This window comes from Gymnodraco acuticeps, unplaced genomic scaffold (assembly GCF_902827175.1).
Source record: "Gymnodraco acuticeps unplaced genomic scaffold, fGymAcu1.1, whole genome shotgun sequence".
Lineage (NCBI taxonomy): Eukaryota > Metazoa > Chordata > Actinopteri > Perciformes > Bathydraconidae > Gymnodraco > Gymnodraco acuticeps.
The window spans coordinates 4,199-25,810 of record NW_022990243.1 but is presented as its reverse complement, the minus strand read 5'-3'; the positions used below and the strand labels follow the sequence as shown (position 1 = coordinate 25,810).

Sequence of the window (21,612 nt, the reverse complement as noted above, 5' to 3'; positions counted from 1 at the left end):
TCTTGGAACATATATCCGTGCTGGAAGTAGAAGTTCTAGGAGATAGAGATTATAGATCTGATGATGCATCCCATGAAGCATTGCATGACCTCTGTGGACCAATCAGAGGCTGTCGTTGGGGAAGCATCAAAGTTATTTTTTGCGGCACGACTCACCTTCCTGACGTAAACGCGCCATGACTTTTGTTTTAAATATTGTAGATACATATTGATTTTGGTGCTTTGAAATATTTAGTTCTTTGTCCATGGTCACCAAGACGTGAAATAACACTTGATGTCCAAATATTATAGATATATATATAGATATTATAGATATATATAGATATATATATAATAGATATATAGATAGTATAGATATATATATATATATTATAGATATATATATATAATATCTATATCTATAATATCTATAGATATATATATAATATATATATCTATATATATCTATAATATCTATATATATATCTATAATATTTGGACATCAAGTGTTATTTCACGTCTATAGATATAGATATTATAGATATTATCGACTGCTTTTCTCTGAGCGATTCCAACACATTTCTGAGGGATAACATTTTAGTCTTGTTTTTTCTTTTGAACTTCTGGTCTCATTACTATTTGTTCATCCATGTGACGTCCCTGCAGCTCCATGTGCTGATAGCTTAGCTTCTTAGGAGGAGGAGGAGGAGGAGGAGGAGGAGGAGGAGGAGGAGGAGGAGGAGGAGGAGGAGGGAGGAGGAGGAGGAGGAGGAGGAGGAGGAGGAGGAGGAGGAGGAGTTGTGGAGGTCTGGGGGTGTTGGTGTTATTTTGGGAGTGCCTCCTCCTCCTCCTCCTCCTCCTCCTCACTGTGACAGTGTTCGCTGCAGGAGGAGGCGCGCTCCTTTGGTCCCGTGTCTCTGCAGGATGAGCGCTGCTGGGGTTTCTGAGGAGAGACTGAAATAAAGAAGCTGCTGTGTTTCACTTCCTCTGCCCGAGCCTCACGGTACGTCTCCAATTTATACTCTCTCATATCACTGTACCGTCTCACGGAGCGTCTCTGGAGTTCCCTCTGGAGTTCCCTCTGGAGTTCCCTCTGGAGTTCCCTCTGGAGTTACCTCTGGAGTTACCTCTGGAGTTACCTCTGGAGTTCCCTCTGGAGTTCCCTCTGGAGTTACCTCTGGAGTTACCTCTGGAGTTACCTCTGGAGTTACCTCTGGAGTTACCTCTGGAGTTACCTCTGGAGTTACCTCTGGAGTTACATTAGAGATGAGAGGAGTACATTTATGAGAAACAACTCAAATTAAATCACACATTTCTGGGAAAGAACCATCGCTTCCTTTTATGTACTTGTACATTACCTGAGTATTGCAATTTCATGCCACTTTACATTTCCACTACATTTAGTTTAAAGCTTTAGTTAATGTTCAGATGGAGACTGAGAAATGAAAGGTGATCTTTATAACTGTTTGAGGTACAGAAAGATTCAATATATTACAAACCAACGCCAGAAATGATCCCACTGGCGTGAGACTACTAAACATCTGCACATCCAGAACATTCATCTGTCTGCATCGTGGAGTTCTGGTTCTGATTCTGGTTCTGGTTCTGATTCTGGTTCTGATTCTGGTTCTTATTATGGTTCTGGTTCTTATTCTGATTCTGGTTCTGATTCTGGTTCTGGTTCTGGTTCTTATTCTGGTTCTGGTTCTGATTATGATTATGATTCTGATTCTTATTCTGGTTCTGATTCTGGTTCTGATTCTTATTCTGGTTCTGATTCTGGTTCTGATTCTGATTCTGATTCTGGTTCTGATTATTATTCTGGTTCTGGTTCTGATTCTGGTTCTGATTCTTATTCTGGTTCTGGTTCTGATTCTGATTCTGGTTCTGGTTCTGGTTCTTATTCTGGTTCTGATTCTTATTCCGGTTCTGATTCTGGTTCTGGTTCTGATTCTGGTTCTGGTTCTGATTCTGGTTCTGATTCTTATTCTGGTTCTGATTCTGGTTCTGGTTCTGATTCTTATTCTGGTTCTGATTCTGGTTCTGGTTCTGATTCTGATTCTGATTCTGGTTCTGGTTCTGATTCTGGTTCTGATTCTGGTTCTGATTCTGGTTCTGATTCTTATTCTGGTTCTGATTCTGGTTCTGATTCTTATTCTGGTTCTGATTCTGGTTCTGATTCTGGTTCTGGTTCTGATTCTTATTATGGTTCTGGTTCTGATTCTTATTCTGGTTCTGATTCTGGTTCTGATTCTTATTCTGGTTCTGATTCTGGTTCTGATTCTGATTCTGATTCTGGTTCTGATTATTATTCTGGTTCTGGTTCTGATTCTGGTTCTGATTCTTATTCTGGTTCTGGTTCTGATTCTGGTTCTGATTCTTATTCTGGTTCTGGTTCTGATTCTGATTCTGGTTCTGGTTCTGGTTCTTATTCTGGTTCTGATTCTTATTCCGGTTCTGATTCTGGTTCTGGTTCTGATTCTGGTTCTGGTTCTGATTCTGGTTCTGATTCTTATTCTGGTTCTGATTCTGGTTCTGGTTCTGATTCTTATTCTGGTTCTGATTCTGGTTCTGGTTCTGATTCTGATTCTGATTCTGGTTCTGGTTCTGATTCTGGTTCTGATTCTGGTTCTGATTCTGGTTCTGATTCTTATTCTGGTTCTGATTCTGGTTCTGATTCTTATTCTGGTTCTGATTCTGGTTCTGATTCTGGTTCTGGTTCTGATTCTTATTATGGTTCTGGTTCTGATTCTTATTCTGGTTCTGGTTCTGGTTCTGGTTCTGATTTTGGTTCTGGTTCTGGTTCTGATTGATCTGTTTCAGGTTACGGAGCGCACCATGATCCGGATCAGGACCTCGTCCGTCGCTCGGCTTCTCCTCCTGTTCTCCATCGTCTCCGTGCAGCTCCAGTGTTCTGCAGGATCTGCTCTGACCTCCAACTCCTCCGACGGCAACCAGACCCGGTGTGGCGGAGCGAGTGCCTGCGCTGTGGGGGTGATCCTGCCGCTGTGGGAGCCCCTGGACCCCCCCCTCATCGACCGCATGGCCAGGGCCACCATCTACTTCGTGGGACTGGCCTACATGTTCCTGGGCGTGTCCATCATCGCTGACCGCTTCATGTCCTCCATCGAGGTCATCACGTCGCAGGAGAGACAGATCACCATCAAGAAGCCCAACGGGGAGAAGATCACCACCACGGTGTGTGTGGGGGGGGGTTATTATTACAATCAGAGTCAAACTTATGAGGGGCCGTACAGGCCGTAATTCATACTGGTCCTCTCACGCACATACATTCTCCTTTTACATACCTATATTTTCACTCTTACATACATACATTCTCCTTTTACATACATATATTTTATAATATATGCATGTCTGAAGAGAATATATGTATGCAAGTGAAGAATGTATGTATGTGTGAAGACAATATATGTATGCAAGAGAAGAATGTATGTATGTGAGAGAAGAATGTATGTATGTGTGAAGACAATATATGTATGTGAGAGAGAAAGTATAGTGGAAACGGAAGGAGGTTGAAACGGAAGGCAGGTCATTCTTGCGCTGTGATTGGCTCAGAAGGTCGAGCGGGGCGGGCTCATGTTCAGAACTTCTGATTCAAATCAACATGATGGAGGGAGAGGGTTAGGGTTAGATGACTCCGTGTATCTACGGACCACTTGTTTTTCTTTATTAAACAAGTAAACGGAAGAGTGTCTGCCTTACTAAATGGTCTAATGGTCATTGTAGCGAGGGGGGGGGGGGGGGCGTGATACTCGCGGAAGTGATTTCAAAACAAAAGCACTCGTTTGCTTGGAACGTTGAACATAATTATAAACAAGGGGAAACAAGGTGAATTTAGCGATCACAACGAAAACGGCCAAGACACACATTGAGCCCAGAAAATGAATGTTATTAAGGCTGTAAATATAATAAGCATGTGTCTAAAATGGACAACATTGTTAGGAGATTTAAACTATACAGCGATTCTGCGGTCACTCAGCCGTCTCTCGCGTTTGTCTTTTCAAATCAGCTGCTCTTCATATTTTACAAATATTTTTTACTGAAAGTTCTTAATAAAACTGACACTGTTGGACTCGAGGGGAGAATAATAAATGGACAACATTGTTAGGAGATTTAAACTATACAGAGAGCCGTTTTTTCAAATCAGTAGCTCTTCATTTTCTTTTTACAAATATATTTTACCACAAGTTCTTCATAAAACTGACACTGTTGGACTCGGTACTAGTTTGACTGCTACTAACAATACATTGAAGTACTTTTACTGTGTACTTTGTGAGAAATACTCTGTCAGAGTCCCCTCCATATAGCACATAATCTAATGCATCAGTCCGTCCCAGGCGGGAGTTTATAAACCAAAGAGGAACCGCCCTTACGGCACGCTCTGATAAGTAAAGCGAACGCACCCGCAAGGACACCTGGCCAGGGATGTGACAGTTTCAGGCGTTGACAAAATGTTCCTTAAAACCCCTAATGCTTGCTGCAATCTACGCGATTCATCTCCCTCCATCATGTTGATTTGAAATCAGAAGTTCTGAACATGAGCCCGCCCCGCTCGACCTTCTGAGCCAATCACAGCGCAAGAATGACCTGCCTTCCGTTTCAACCATACTCCTTCCGTTTCCACTATACTTTCTCTCTCACATACATACATTCTCTTCACATGCATACATACATTCTCTTCACACATACATACATTCTCTTCACACATACATACATTCTCTTCACACATACATATATTCTCTTCAGACATACATACATTCTCTTCACACATACATACATTCTCTTCACACATACATACATTCTCTTCAGACATACATACATTCTCTTCAGACATACATACATTCTCTTCACACATACATACATTCTCTTCACACATACATACATTCTTCTCTTGCATACATATATTCTCTTCAGACATGCATATTATAAAATATATGTATGTAAAAGGAGAATGTATGTATGTAAGAGTGAAAATATATGTATGTAAAAGGAGAATGTATGTGCGTGAGAGGACCAGTATGAATTATGGCCTGTACGGCCCCTCATATGCGTGCGTGCGTGCGTGCGTCAAAATACCGTTTCCCACAATCCCGAATACAAAAACATATATATATAAAAATATGTATAAAATATGTATATCCTATATACACACAACCAACAGACACATTTACACATATACACTAAGACCTAAATAAATGCACAACAATCAATAAATACAAAATAACAGTATAACACAATACAGCTTTATTTATAACGCACAAAACATACAAAGGTCACACAGCTCAGCTCACACACTACAGCATTATGCAGGTTACACAATGAATGGTGAGAAGTACCTGAATGAAAAAAAGACATCAAGAAATGTCACAAAAACTATTGTAAGTGTTTTAAAAATATAATAACTAAATGAAGAAAAATACATAAATAATACCTTTAAACTCGACTTCTTGCTGGATTGCACTGACTCTCGATACAATGCAGCTTTATTTATAAAGCACTTTAAATCAGAAGTGATTTAACAACAGACGTGTGGACCAGAGTTCCCGTTAGCCGGTAATTACCGGACTACGACCGGTAAAATATGCTGAAGACCGGCAAATCTAAATCTCTCCGGTCAAAGTGTCCGTTCAAAATAATTTCCGTTTAGCGCAATACCACATCAGTTGCGCAACTTGCGCCATTTATGTGACAGACAAAAGAGTATGTGACAGACAAGAATAGTCAATTATAATGTCTAACCTGTGTCTAAAACGTAATGTGGAGAAAGAGATGTCCTGTGTGGGTTGATTGTGCGTTGATCTGTTGGTAATGCCTCGGGGTTCCGGTGGGCATGTAAACAAATGCATAATGCTGCGCTATACTTTGCGGCCTCACCCGGTTGCATAGCGACGCTTATTGTTTAGGTGTCTTTTAATAAGCAGGTAGTCCTATCATTAGCTAGAACTAGCTGGATCTGATCGATATGGACATAAACGCGAGTGAAGTCTAATCTGACGGGAGAGAGAGATCAGCTGCTGCTGACGAGTCGACACGCAGCTCTGCATGATCACATGCAGCGGTGAGCGGACAAAACACACTTCAGGTTAGAATATCACACGTAGCTATTTTAATTACCTCTCAAACTACCTAAACTAGTTATAGATATGTTTAGTTTTACTGTCGGGTCACTCATTACTGATCCGCGAGCTGCATGATACTGACGGGCTGTCAGGAGAGGGAGAGCGCTCCGTTTATTATTCCCGTGTTATTGTAAGTTACTGTTCACTTTTGAATAATGTAGTTAATCTGCTATAATTAGTTTGTTTAATATCGAATCATATCAATTTGTTTTAAAGCACAATAAATAACAAAGAAGACCTTTGACCGGCTCTTTTCTCATTTTGTCCGGAAGATGTAAACTTTAACGGACACGTTGACCGGCGAAAAAATATTCTAACGGGAACTCTGGTGTGGACGCCTTTATCAGATGTGGATAGAGACTCAACCCGTTCAGCTGTCTTTGATTTCTTGCATGAACGTTCAGTCGGTCCCACAGAGAAAGTCTGTGGAGCGGAAGAGGAAGAGTAGAGTTTGGGATATTGAGACACAGAGAGGAGAAAGGGAGGGTTGAGCTTGGTGAGAACAGAGGAGCATTCTGAGAGTTAGGGAGGCAGCATCAGGAAGGTCTCAGCTCTGCAGAGTCACGAACAAAGTGCAACACATCTTCTTCATAAGGAATGTTCCCAAGCTCAACACGTGTCCCCTCTTCTTCATGTCTCTTATACATCACCATGTGTCCCCTCTTCTTCATGTCTCTTCTACATCAACATGTGTCCCCTCTTCTTCATGTCTCTTCTACATCAACATGTGTCCCCTCTTCTTCATGTCTCTTCTACATCAACACGTGTCCCCTCTTCTTCATGTCTCTTCTACATCAACACTGTGTCCCCTCTTCTTCATGTCTCTTCTACATCAACATGTGTCCCCTCTTCTTCATGTCTCTTCTACATCAACATGTGTCCCCTCTTCTTCATGTCTCTTCTACATCAACACTGTGTCCCCCTCTTCTTCATGTCTCTTCTACATCAACACGTGTCCCCTCTTCTTCATGTCTCTTCTACATCAACATGTGTCCCCTCTTCTTCATGTCTCTTCTACATCAACATGTGTCCCCTCTTCTTCATGTCTCTTCTACATCAACATGTGTCCCCTCTTCTTCATGTCTCTTCTACATCAACATGTGTCCCCTCTTCTTCATGTCTCTTCTTTATCAACATGTGTCCCCCTCTTCTTCATGTCTCTTCTACATCAACACGTGTCCCCTCTTCTTCATGTCTCTTCTACATCAACATGTGTCCCTCTTCTTCATGTCTCTTCTACATCAACATGTGTCGCCTCTTCTTCATGTCTCTCTCTACATCAACATGTGTCCCCTCTCTTCATGTCTCTTCTACATCAACATGTGTCCCCTCTTCTTCATGTCTCTTCCTACATCAACATGTGTCCCCTCTTCTTCATGTCTCTTCTACATCAACACTGTGTCCCCTCTTCTTCATGTCTCTTCTACATCAACATGTGTCCCCCTCTTCTTCATGTCTCTTCTTTATCAACATGTGTCCCCTCTTCTTCATGTCTCTTCTTCATCAACATGTGTCCCCTCTTCTTCATGTCTCTTCTTTATCAACATGTGTCCCCTCTTCTTCATGTCTCTTCTACATCAACATGTGTCCCCTCTTCTCCATGTCTCTTCTTTATCAACATGTGTCCCCTCTTCTTCATGTCTCTTCTTTATCAACATGTGTCCCCTCTTCCTCATGTCTCTTCTACATCAACATGTGTCCCCTCTTCTTCATGTCTCTTCTACATCAACATGTGTCCCCTCTTCTTCATGTCTCTTCTACATCAACATGTGTCCCCTCTTCTTCATGTCTCTTCTACATCAACATGTGTCCCCTCTTCTTCATGTCTCTTCTACATCAACATGTGTCCCCTCTTCTTCATGTCTCTTCTTTATCAACATGTGTCCCCTCTTCTTCATGTCTCTTCTACATCAACATGTGTCCCCTCTTCTTCATGTCTCTTCTACATCAACATGTGTCCCCTCTTCTTCATGTCTCTTCTACATCAACACGTGTCCCCTCTTCTAGTCTCTTCTACATCACACGTGTCCCTCTTCTACATCAACACGTGTCCCCTCTTCTTCATGTCTCTTCTACATCAACATGTGTCCCCTCTTCTTCATGTCTCTTCTTTATCAACATGTGTCCCCTCTTCTTCATGTCTCTTCTACATCAACATGTGTCCCCTCTTCTTCATGTCTCTTCTACATCAACATGTGTCCCCTCTTCTTCATGTCTCTTCTTTATCAACATGTGTCCCCTCTTCTTCATGTCTCTTCTACATCAACATGTGTCCCCTCTTCTTCATGTCTCTTCTTTATCAACATGTGTCCCCTCTTCTTCATGTCTCTTCTACATCAACACGTGTCCCCTCTTCTTCATGTCTCTTCTACATCAACATGTGTCCCCTCTTCTTCATGTCTCTTCTACATCAACATGTGTCCCCTCTTCTTCATGTCTCTCCTACATCAACATGTGTCCCCTCTTCTTCATGTCTCTTCTACATCAACATGTGTCCCCTCTTCTTCATGTCTCTTCTACATCAACATGTGTCCCCTCTTCTTCATGTCTCTTCTACATCAACACGTGTCCCCTCTTCTTCATGTCTCTTCTACATCAACATGTGTCCCCTCTTCTTCATGTCTCTTCTTTATCAACATGTGTCCCCTCTTCTTCATGTCTCTTCTTCATCAACATGTGTCCCCTCTTCTTCATGTCTCTTCTACATCAACATGTGTCCGCTCTTCTTCATGTCTCTTCTACATCAACATGTGTCCCCTCTTCTCCATGTCTCTTCTACATCAACACGTGTCCCCTCTTCTCCATGTCTCTTCTACATCAACACGTGTCCCCTCTTCTCCATGTCTCTTCTACATCAACATGTGTCCCCTCTTCTTCATGTCTCTTCTACATCAACATGTGTCCCCTCTTCTTCATGTCTCTTCTACATCAACATGTGTCCCCTCTTCTTCATGTCTCTTCTACATCACTATGTGTCCCCTCTTCTCCATGTCTCTTCTACATCACTATGTGTCCCCTCTTCTCCATGTCTCTTCTACATCAACATGTGTCCCCTCTTCTTCATGTCTCTTCTACATCAACATGTGTCCCCTCTTCTCCATGTCTCTTCTACATCACTATGTGTCCCCTCTTCTCCATGTCTCTTCTACATCACTATGTGTCCCCTCTTCTCCATGTCTCTTCTACATCAACATGTGTCCCCTCTTCTTCATGTCTCTTCTACATCAACATGTGTCCCCTCTTCTTCATGTCTCTTCTACATCACTATGTGTCCCCTCTTCTCCATGTCTCTTCTACATCACTATGTGTCCCCTCTTCTCCATGTCTCTTCTACATCAACATGTGTCCCCTCTTCTTCATGTCTCTTCTTCATCAACATGTGTCCCCTCTTCTCCATGTCTCTTCTACATCAACATGTGTCCCCTCTTCCTCATGTCTCTTCTACATCAACATGTGTCCCCTCTTCTCCATGTCTCTTCTACATCACTATGTGTCCCCTCTTCTCCATGTCTCTTCTACATCAACATGTGTCCCCTCTTCTCCATGTCTCTTCTACATCACTATGTGTCCCCTCTTCTCCATGTCTCTTCTACATCAACATGTGTCCCCTCTTCCTCATGTCTCTTCTACATCAACATGTGTCCCCTCTTCTCCATGTCTCTTCTTCATCAACATGTGTCCCCTCTTCTTCATGTCTCTTCTACATCAACACGTGTCCCCTCTTCTTCATGTCTCTTCTACATCAACATGTGTCCCCTCTTCTTCATGTCTCTTCTACATCAACATGTGTTCCCTCTTCTTCATGTCTCTTCTACATCAACATGTGTCCCCTCTTCTTCATGTCTCTTCTACATCAACATGTGTCCCCTCTTCTCCATGTCTCTTCTTCATCAACATGTGTCCCCTCTTCTTCATGTCTCTTCTACATCAACACGTGTCCCCTCTTCTTCATGTCTCTTCTACATCAACATGTGTCCCCTCTTCTTCATGTCTCTTCTACATCAACATGTGTTCCCTCTTCTTCATGTCTCTTCTACATCAACATGTGTCCCCTCTTCTTCATGTCTCTTCTACATCAACATGTGTCCCCTCTTCTTTCATGTCTCTTCTCATCAACATGTGTCCCCTCTTCTTCATGTCTCTCTACATCAACATGTGTCCCCTCTTCTTCATGTCTCTTCTACATCAACATGTGTCCCCTCTTCTTCATGTCTCTTCTACATCACCATGTGTCCCCTCTTCTTCATGTCTCTTCTACATCAACATGTGTCCCTCTTCTTCATCTCTTCTATCAATGTGTCTCTTCTACATCAACATGTGTCCCCTCTTCTTCATGTCTCTTCTACATCACCATGTGTCCCCTCTTCTTCATGTCTCTTCTACATCACCATGTGTCCCCTCTTCTTCATGTCTCTTCTACATCAACATGTGTCCCCTCTTCTTCATGTCTCTTCTACATCAACATGTGTCCCCTCTTCTTCATGTCTCTTCTACATCAACATGTGTCCCCTCTTCTCCATGTCTCTTCTACATCACCATGTGTCCCCTCTTCTTCATGTCTCTTCTACATCACCATGTGTCCCCTCTGTGGAAAGAGACTCTGAAAGTTTCAGGAACAAAGATTCTCTCTCTTTTTGATCCATTTCTATAAAAACCTGTCTGAAAATGAGCTGATCAGATTTTGGCCCCTTGATGATGTCATAACGATGTTTTGTCTTGTGTAACCATTAGCCAATCAGCAACCAAGGTAACCCCCCCCCCCCCTTATCAACTGAATCTCCTCCTAGAGCTCCATTGAGTTCTTTGTAACCAAATGTCTCTCAGAGGGGCGTGGGGAGGGGCTCCTTATTTTCATCTGAAGTAACAGACAGAGAATCAGCACGTTGGAAACAGGGCTGAAACAGAGGGGATTATGGGTAATGCTGCAATGACCTGTTTGGTGTTTCAGCCAATCAGAGAAAGGCTCTGGATATATCTGAGACCTGGGATATATTGATGAAAACAGTACAATAGGGCAGGGGTTCCCAGAGTGGGGGTCGCGAGATGATTACAAAATAAAAATTGAAAATTAAAAATATTAATTTGTATTTTCTTATTATTAATAATAACGTGTGCATAGACATTTTTCAGGGGCGCACTAGCCATATGTATAATTTCCCCGCAGCGAGGCTCCCCCCGTTGACAATCCACTAGCGCAGTGTTTCTCAAACCTTTTCATACCAAGGACACTTAGCCAATAACAAAACACTCACGGACCACCTCCACAAATACCCAAAGACAAAAGGCCTGCTCACCACTCCAACAGTTTATAACAAACGACAGCCTAATAATGACAGCTTGACTTCTCTACATCGCCTCGTTCACACATTAAATCAACAATACAAATACAACTACAGATTATATCAGCCTTTCGATCAAATAAGATTTAAAATGCTCTCAGGTCTTACACCTCTTATGAAATTTAGACTACTATATGCGCTATTTCATGCACTCGAAAGTGAAACGCTCCATTGTGGAGATATTCCCGCGAGAGTGCGGAAAACTAAAATAAAATAATTTGACAGGGGTCGCCAGTCTCTGTTATTTTGGGGGCCCCGGGCTGAAAAGTTTGGGAACCCCTGCAATAGGGGATTTTTAAAGCAGGGGTGTCCAAACTACGGCCCGGGGCCATTTTGAATCGGCCCTCAGCAAATTAAAAAAGTATAATGACTTAAGTATAATAAACTTCTGCTTGTCTTATATTGTACCGCTTAAATATGTATGTTCAAATATATTACACAGTATTCATGTATTTTCTAACAGCATTTTCAAGTATCCAGAATCATTTGCCTACATTGGATTGAGTTTTCTAACTTATGAGGCGATACGCCTCTAGTGAGCGGCCCACACCCTCGTATATCTTTCTGTATGTGGCCCTCGGTGAAAACAGTTTGGACCCCCCTGACTTAAAATAAGTAAGTGAGTTTAATATTTTCCTATTTCAGGTGCGCGTCTGGAACGAGACGGTGTCCAACCTGACGCTGATGGCTCTGGGCTCCTCTGCTCCGGAGATCCTGCTCTCGGTGGTGGAGGTCTGCGGTCACGGGTTCAACGCCGGAGAGCTCGGACCCAACACCATCGTGGGAAGCGCCGCCTTCAACATGTTCGTCATCATTGGCCTCTGCGTGTCCGTGATTCCCGACGGAGAAACCAGGAAGGTGAAGCACCTCCGGGTGTTCTTCGTCACCGCCACCTGGAGCGTGTTCGCCTACATCTGGCTCTACCTGATCCTCGCCGTCTTCTCCCCGGGGTCGTTCAAATCTGGGAGGGGCTCGTCACGCTCGCCTTCTTCCCGATATGCGTCGGGTTCGCCTACGTGGCCGACCGCAGACTCCTCTTCTACAAGTACATGTACAAACGCTACCGGGCCGGGAAGAGGAAAGGAGTAATCATCGAGACGGAGGGAGAACCGTTGGAGCTGCCGTCAAAGATTGACGTGGAGATGGACGGGAAGATGCTGAACTTCTCCCACGGAGGAGAAGAGTTTGAGTTCAAGGAGCTGGACGAGGAGGAGTCGCGCAGAGAGGTGGCCCGGATCCTGAAGGAGCTGAAACAGAAACACCCCGAGAAGGAGATGGAGCAGCTGATGGAGCTCGCCAACTACCAGGTTCTGAGCCAGCAGCAGAAGAGCAGAGCGTTCTACCGCTGCCAGGCCACCAGGATCATGACGGGCGCCGGGAACATCCTGAAGAAACACGCCGCCGAACAGGTGCTGTACTTATTGAATCGCTCTTTTTACTGCTGTTAGTGTATAGTTGTATTATTATTGTGCTGCTGTGTTCATTGTATTTGTGCAGAGGTGGGAAGTAGTGGAGTACTAATACTTCGTTACTGTACTTAAGTACATGTTTCTGGTACCAGTACTTTACTCCACTACTTATTTTTCTGACGACTCTTTACTTTGACTTGTTACAAAATAAAATACCTGTACTTTCTACTTCTTACATGTTGAACACAAATACCTGTACTTTCTACTTCTTACATGTTGAACTCAAATACCTGTACTTTCTACTTCCTACATGTTGAACTCAAATACCTGTACTTTCTACTTCTCACATGTTGAACACAAATACCTGTACTTTCTACTTCTTACATGTTGAACCCAAATACCTGTACTTTCTACTTCTTACATGTTGAACTCAAATACCTGTACTTTCTACTTCTCACATGTTGAACTCAAATACTTGTACTTTCTACTTCTTACATGTTGAACTCAAATACTTGTACTTTCTACTTCTCTCATTTTCCAAACAGCTGGTTCCTTTAGTCTGAATGTGTGTTTGGTGCGTGATCATTATTCTTTAGAGTCATTGCGTGCCTATTGATTTGAACACGATCCGTGTATCCATCATTTCCTGGTCTTCTCTAAAGAAGAGGGACCAATGGAAACGTTGTCATGTTGCCGTTGTTCAGCATGGAAACATTCATTAGCTAACAATGACATTATTGTTCTATTAATATAAAGGGAGGTCAGGTACTCTTTAAAGCTGCTGCTAGTTATGGGTACTTTCTACTGAAGTACACTTCAAAGTCTCTTTACTTTGACTTGATAAAGAAGTTTAGTCAGTACTTCTACTTTCACCAGAGTACTTTTAAACAAGACTATCTGTACTTCTACTTGAGTAAAGGATGTGTGTTATCTTGCCATCTCTGTATATCTTATATTATCTTAGGCCAAGAGGGTGAATCAACACGACATCTGCTCCGAAATCGCCGCCAACGACTTCTCCTCCAAGCTGTTCTTCGACCCCGGCACCTACCGGTGTCTGGAGAACTGCGGCAGCGTCGCTCTGAACGTTGTGCGTCGCGGAGGAGATCCCGGGAACACCATCTGCGTGGATTACCGAACAGAAGACGGCACCGCGAACGCAGGGTCAGATTACAGATTCACCGAAGGGACTATCGTGTTCAAACCCGGGGAGACGGAGAAGGAGATCCGCATCGAGATAATCGACGACGACATCTTTGAGGAAGACGAACACTTCTTGGTTCACCTCAGCAATGTGATGGTGATATCACAGGGCGAGAACAACCATGTGGACGCCCTCGCCGGGTTAGGTTTGCCGTGCTCGGCCACCGTCACGATATTTGATGACGACCACGCCGGCATCTTTACCTTCGAGGAGCCGCAGGTGACCATCAGCGAGAGCGTCGGCATGATGGAAGTAAGTACAAACCTCTGCAAACAAAGCTATTGGCAGAAGAGAGTTCATGTTTAAAGCCCCAACAGACTGGAATACGATATACGCTACGATAACACTTTAATGGTCAGATCAAGTCTGAAATGCTCCTTTCATCACAGCAGCTCCATGTGTAACATCAACAAACACACATCAACACATGAGAAACAAACAACAAACATGGAACATCACTCCAGAGGCCTGTACGACGAAGCAGGATGTTCTCTTAGCGGCTAACTTCAGGGTTAACTCTGGCTTTCCGGTCCTACGAAGCTGGTTCTCTTCTTAGCGGCTAGATCTCCATGGTAACTGATGCTGAGCGGCTAGCCTGCTCCGGAGCAGGTTAGGTTGCAGGCTAAGAGCTCAACTCAGTGAAAGCACCGCCTGCTGACCAATCAGAGCTCAGTGCGTGAGTTTAAAGCGATCAAGTCATATTACAGGAGAAAGGAAATACAGAAAAGCTGCCGTCGCAGGAAAGACGGCCGGCAACAATCAGCGACTGTGTGAACGTGAACATGAATAGAATATCAGCTCCATCTTCAGAGCAATCTGACTATTATAACATTAGTGTTAAGAAAGCTTACTGAAATATCTGCCACAACATAAGTAACCGGATCAGAGTCACATTAAGTACAGTCCATATCACTTCATAATGTATCATCTCCTGATCTGAGTCAGCTGAGCCGTATCTGGCCGTGCAACACTCACAGCGTCACAGACTGGATGCAGAAGCATTATTTGAAGCAACACATTAAGTTGAGGAAACACTGGAGTCAAATGTAATGAAAGTCAGATGGTGTCTTAGACGGGCAGTGATATCATAAAGCTGTTAATGTACGCATTCAAACACTTGTTCTGTTCCCAGCTGTGTTCACCTTGCAGGTGCAGCTCTGTGGCTTTGATCCTGGATCAAGTGTTTAAGTCATGGATGTTTCAAGTTTAACTTCTTCATTTTTGACTAGTATTATAGTTCACTTTTCATTCAGGAAGTATGACGCTGCGCTGTCAGTGCGCTTCTCCATGTCTGTGATTGGTGGAATGCTCCAGATATCACCCCTCTCATGTGAACACCTAACTAGATAGGACACGGCTGGCTTGAGCGATCCACTTGATAACCCGCGTCGTAGGACCGCTTAGCGAGAGCGCGTATGTTTTGGATTAGACCAACCGGCTAACTCAAACATATCCAGGTTAGGTTGAACCGGCTTCGTAGTACAGGCCTCAGCTCCATGTGGAACATCAACAGACACACATCAACACACATGAGAAACAAACAACAAACATGGAACATCACAGCAGGATCACTGAGAGCTGGGGGGTATACTTTATTTTGAACGGCTCTTTGGTACGAACGAAGGGAACCGAGTCGTACTTGATGAGAGCCGTTCTTTTTATCGTTGGTTCACTGCCTGCCATAAATCCACTCGCCTTTACGTGAACAGTGAAAAACCTTGATTTTGTACCCCAAGATTATTCCATGAAGACCCGCCCCTACTCTGATTGGTTAGGTGTAGGCACGAGGAGTGAGATGTTGTGGGTTAGGCTTAGCCAATCAGAGGCAGAGTAGGGGCGGGTCTTAATGGAATACACATGAGAGAGAGAGAAGTCATAACACGTGGTACAGGTAGACGACGTGTTTTTCGGGTGAGAAAATGAGCCAAACGTGAAAACGCAGCAGCATTTGGATGCACTTCAACAAAAACATAGGCAATGATGAAGCGGAGTGCAACATTTGTAAAGCCAAAATATAATTTAAAGCAGATTCAACGAATGATCTCCACAGCCACTTAAAAAAAGAACGGCTCTTTTGAACGGCTCTCAGAAAGGAATGGAGCCATAAGATCTGGCTCCCTCCAGAGAGCCGTAACTCCCATCACTAATCCTAATAAAGAATTGTCTGTATGTGAAGGTGAAGGTGATCCGGACGTCGGGGGCTCGCGGCGTCGTGATGGTGCCGTATAAAACCACGGAGGGCACGGCGAAGGGTGGCGGCGAAGACTTCGAAGATACCCACGGAGCCCTGGAGTTCGACAACGATGAGATCTTGTGAGTACACTTTTTTTATAGAATATGAAGTGCTGTGTGATGATACAAGGATACAAGAGAATGACTTTTCTGCAAGGCATTCTGGGTAATAGAGTCTTTATGGCAAAACCCAGAAGCTGGAATGTCCGTTATTTCATAAATAACAACACATCAGGGCCAGAATGTTTTATCCGTGGGGAGATCGGGTTTTGTAACAGACGCTTTATTTTAAAATACAATAAAAATAATAATAAAATTGAAAAAAATAACTGCAAATATATTTTTATTTCAACTGTTAGATTATATCAAAAATAGAAGTTAAAGTTAAAGGTGCAATACAATTACATAATTGAACGAAATGTAATTACAATATTTATATAAATATTCGACTTTCCGGTTAGGATTGGGGTTAAAATGTGTATATTCCAATACATCCAGTGGTGTATAAGTATTAATACAGATATTAATTAATTGCATAGTTTATACAGAACCGTGTCAATGAGAAATACAAAGTATTATATTTACGTTGTATTTGATGACTTTCTGCACTGACATTTAGATAAGGAGTCCTAACGTTTTTTAAATTACAACCCAGTGTCTGATGTTACACACAGCCGCTTTGCAAATATCATTTTTCGTGTCGTTACCTGTGGGCGTGTATCTTAAAATCTGAATGTCAATCATTGGCACCCAACACTTTCTTTAAACTCTTTGAACTCTTTATTTCTAACACGTGATAATTACACTTCAGCCTTATTTCAGGCTAACAACCAAAAACCCATCCAGAGAACCATTGACCTCCAGGGCACAGGAAGTGATGTCATGAGGTGTGTTAGCTCTCTCACATAGCGGAGGCTGTTTCCACGTCTGAGGGCAGCGGGACGATGTGACAGCAGATGTATTTCCAGAGCATGAACAGGCTCTGGCTGCGAGACGGAAAAGGGGCACGCTCTCACTTTGTTAACGACACGCTGCTCACAGCCTTATATAGAGCCTCAGATCTGCACACGTTCAGAGCTCTGATTCCTCTGAGAGACATTATCAATGATGGGAAGCTCGTGGTATTCATTCAAATGCTCAACGTTCTACTTCCTCGCTTTAGGGTTAGGGAATCCTGTGTTTAGCTCTTGCTGCTATCAACGCCTGCGTGTCCCCACGGGGATAAATACAGTTCCATCTTATCTTAGAAGAACACCTTCCGTTCTAATCTCTGCTGTCACTCAGGTGTTTGGTGTTGAAGCCAGAGTCCAGAGACAAGTCACCAGAGAGGGAAGAAGTACTTTACTTCAATTAAAGAAGACATACCAAAGAGTAAAAGTACTCCGTAGTAAGAGTACTCATTGTGTAGAATCATGTAGTTTAGAGAGTCCCTATTCTCCTTGTCATGGTGTTCCCTCTCCTGTAGTAGGTTCTATAGGTTTGAGTGTATGTAAATGCTCTGATCACTACGGAACACTCCTATTGGCCAGCGCTCCAACACATTGTACGTGATAGGCCAAGGGGCGGGACTTCTGGAGAAGTGATGTCCCAGAGTGTCGTTATACGTGTCTTTAAACTGGCTGGATGTTTATTGACCTGCTGCAGACGTGTGTGTGTGTGTGTGTGTGTGTGTGTGTGTGTGTGTGTGTGTGTGTGTGTGTGTGTGTGTGTGTGTGTGTGTGTGTGTGTGTGTGTGTGTGTGTGTGTGTGTGTGTGTTGTGTGTGTGTGTGTGTGTGTGTGTGTGTGTGTGTGTGTGTGTGTGTGTGTGTGTTCCAGCTGCAGATAAACAGCAGCGTCTCTCTTCCTTATTCGGGCAGAGATCCTGCTTGGTGTCTCAGACAGATGCTCCCTGTACTCACAGTCTGTACTGCAGTACAAGTACACAACTATCAGATTACTGCAGTACAAGTACACAACTATCAGAGTACTGCACTACAAGTACACAACTATCAGAGTACTGCACTACAAGTACACAACTGTCAGAGTACTGCACTACAAGTACACAACTGTCAGAGTACTGCAGTACAAGTACACAACTGTCAGAGTACTGCACTACAAGTACACAACTGTCAGAGTACTGCACTACAAGTACACAACTATCAGAGTACTGCACTACAAGTACACAACTATCAGAGTACTGCACTACAAGTACACAACTGTCAGAGTACTGCACTACAAGTACACAACTGTCAGAGTACTGCACTACAAGTACACAACTGTCAGAGTACTGCACTACAAGTACACAACTGTCAGAGTACTGCACTACAAGTACACAACTATCAGAGTACTGCACTACAAGTACACAACTATCAGAGTACTGCACTACAAGTACACAACTGTCAGAGTACTGCAGTACAAGTACACAACTGTCAGAGTACTGCAGTACAAGTACACAACTATCAGAGTACTGCACTACAAGTACACAACTATCAGAGTACTGCACTACAAGTACACAACTATCAGAGTACTGCACTACAAGTACACAACTATCAGAGTACTGCAGTACAAGTACACAACTATCAGATTACTGCAGTACAAGTACACAACTATCAGAGTACTGCAGTACAAGTACACAACTATCAGATTACTGCAGTACAAGTACACAACTATCAGAGTACTGCACTACAAGTACACAACTGTCAGAGTACTGCACTACAAGTACACAACTATCAGAGTACTGCACTACAAGTACACAACTATCAGAGTACTGCACTACAAGTACACAACTATCAGAGTACTGCACTACAAGTACACAACTATCAGAGTACTGCACTACAAGTACACAACTATCAGAGTACTGCACTACAAGTACACAACTGTCAGAGTACTGCACTACAAGTACACAACTATCAGATTACTGCAGTACAAGTACACAACTATCAGATTACTGCAGTACAAGTACACAACTATCAGAGTACTGCACTACAAGTACACAACTATCAGAGTACTGCACTACAAGTACACAACTATCAGATTACTGCAGTACAAGTACACAACTATCAGATTACTGCAGTACAAGTACACAACTATCAGATTACTGCAGTACAAGTACACAACTATCAGATTACTGCAGTACAAGTACACAACTATCAGATTACTGCACTACAAGTACACAACTATCAGATTACTGCAGTACAAGTACACAACTATCAGATTACTGCAGTACAAGTACACAACTATCAGATTACTGCACTACAAGTACACAACTATCAGATTACTGCAGTACAAGTACACAACTATCAGATTACTGCACTACAAGTACACAACTATCAGATTACTGCACTACAAGTACACAACTATCAGATTACTGCAGTACAAGTACACAACTATCAGAGTACTGCACTACAAGTACACAACTATCAGAGTACTGCACTACAAGTACACAACTATCAGAGTACTGCAGTACAAGTACACAACTATCAGATTACTGCAGTACAAGTACACAACTATCAGATTACTGCAGTACAAGTACACAACTATCAGATTACTGCAGTACAAGTACACAACTATCAGATTACTGCAGTACAAGTACACAACTATCAGAGTACTGCACTACAAGTACACAACTATCAGAGTACTGCACTACAAGTACACAACTGTCAGAGTACTGCACTACAAGTACACAACTGTCAGAGTACTGCAGTACAAGTACACAACTGTCAGAGTACTGCACTACAAGTACACAACTATCAGAGTACTGCACTACAAGTACACAACTATCAGAGTACTGCACTACAAGTACACAACTGTCAGAGTACTGCACTACAAGTACACAACTGTCAGAGTACTGCACTACAAGTACACAACTGTCAGAGTACTGCACTACAAGTACACAACTGTCAGAGTACTGCACTACAAGTACACAACTATCAGAGTACTGCACTACAAGTACACAACTATCAGAGTACTGCACTACAAGTACACAACTGTCAGAGTACTGCAGTACAAGTACACAACTGTCAGAGTACTGCAGTACAAGTACACAACTATCAGAGTACTGCACTACAAGTACACAACTATCAGAGTACTGCACTACAAGTACACAACTATCAGAGTACTGCACTACAAGTACACAACTATCAGAGTACTGCAGTACAAGTACACAACTATCAGATTACTGCAGTACAAGTACACAACTATCAGAGTACTGCAGTACAAGTACACAACTAATCAGATTACTGCAGTACAAGTACACAACTATCAGAGTACTGCACTACAAGTACACAACTGTCAGAGTACTGCACTACAAGTACACAACTATCAGAGTACTGCACTACAAGTACACAACTATCAGAGTACTGCACTACAAGTACACAACTATCAGAGTACTGCACTACAAGTACACAACTATCAGAGTACTGCACTACAAGTACACAACTATCAGAGTACTGCACTACAAGTACACAACTGTCAGAGTACTGCAGTACAAGTACACAACTATCAGATTACTGCAGTACAAGTACACAACTATCAGATACTGCAGTACAAGTACACAACTATCAGAGTACTGCACTACAAGTACACAACTATCAGAGTACTGCACTACAAGTACACAACTATCAGATTACTGCAGTACAAGTACACAACTATCAGATTACTGCAGTACAAGTACACAACTATCAGATTACTGCAGTACAAGTACACAACTATTCAGATTACTGCAGTACAAGTACACAACTATCAGATTACTGCACTACAAGTACACAACTATCAGATTACTGCAGTACAAGTACACAACTATCAGATTACTGCAGTACAAGTACACACAACTATCAGATTACTGCACTACAAGTACACAACTATCAGATTACTGCAGTACAAGTACCAAAACTATCAGATTACTGCACTACAAGTACACAACTATCAGATTACTGCACTACAAGTACACAACTATCAGAGTACTGCAGTACAAGTACACAAACTATCAGAGTACTGCACTACAAGTACACAACTATCAGATACTGCAGCTACAAGTACACAACTATCAGATTACTGCAGTACAAGTACACAACTATCAGATTACTGCAGTACAAGTACACAACTATCAGATTACTGCAGTACAAGTACACAACTATCAGATTACTGCAGTACAAGTACACAACTATCAGATTACTGCAGTACAAGTACACAACTATCAGAGTACTGCACTACAAGTACACAACTATCAGAGTACTGCACTACAAGTACACAACTGTCAGAGTACTGCACTACAAGTACACAACTATCAGAGTACTGCACTACAAGTACACAACTATCAGATTACTGCAGTA

At 42.6% G+C, this 21,612-nt stretch overlaps 1 protein-coding gene across 1 annotated transcript; it reads left to right on the top strand.

Moving 5' to 3' along the window:
* Positions 1 to 852: 852 nt before the first annotated feature.
* LOC117548919 (sodium/calcium exchanger 1-like) lies at positions 853 to 16,387 on the top strand. The gene is given in 6 exon segments (XM_034220452.1): positions 853 to 981; positions 2,802 to 3,176; positions 12,103 to 12,397; positions 12,400 to 12,866; positions 13,831 to 14,322; positions 16,247 to 16,387. Coding segments are annotated over 5 exon segments (1,755 nt in total). The 5' UTR covers positions 853 to 981; positions 2,802 to 2,816.
* Positions 16,388 to 21,612: the final 5,225 nt, after the last annotated feature.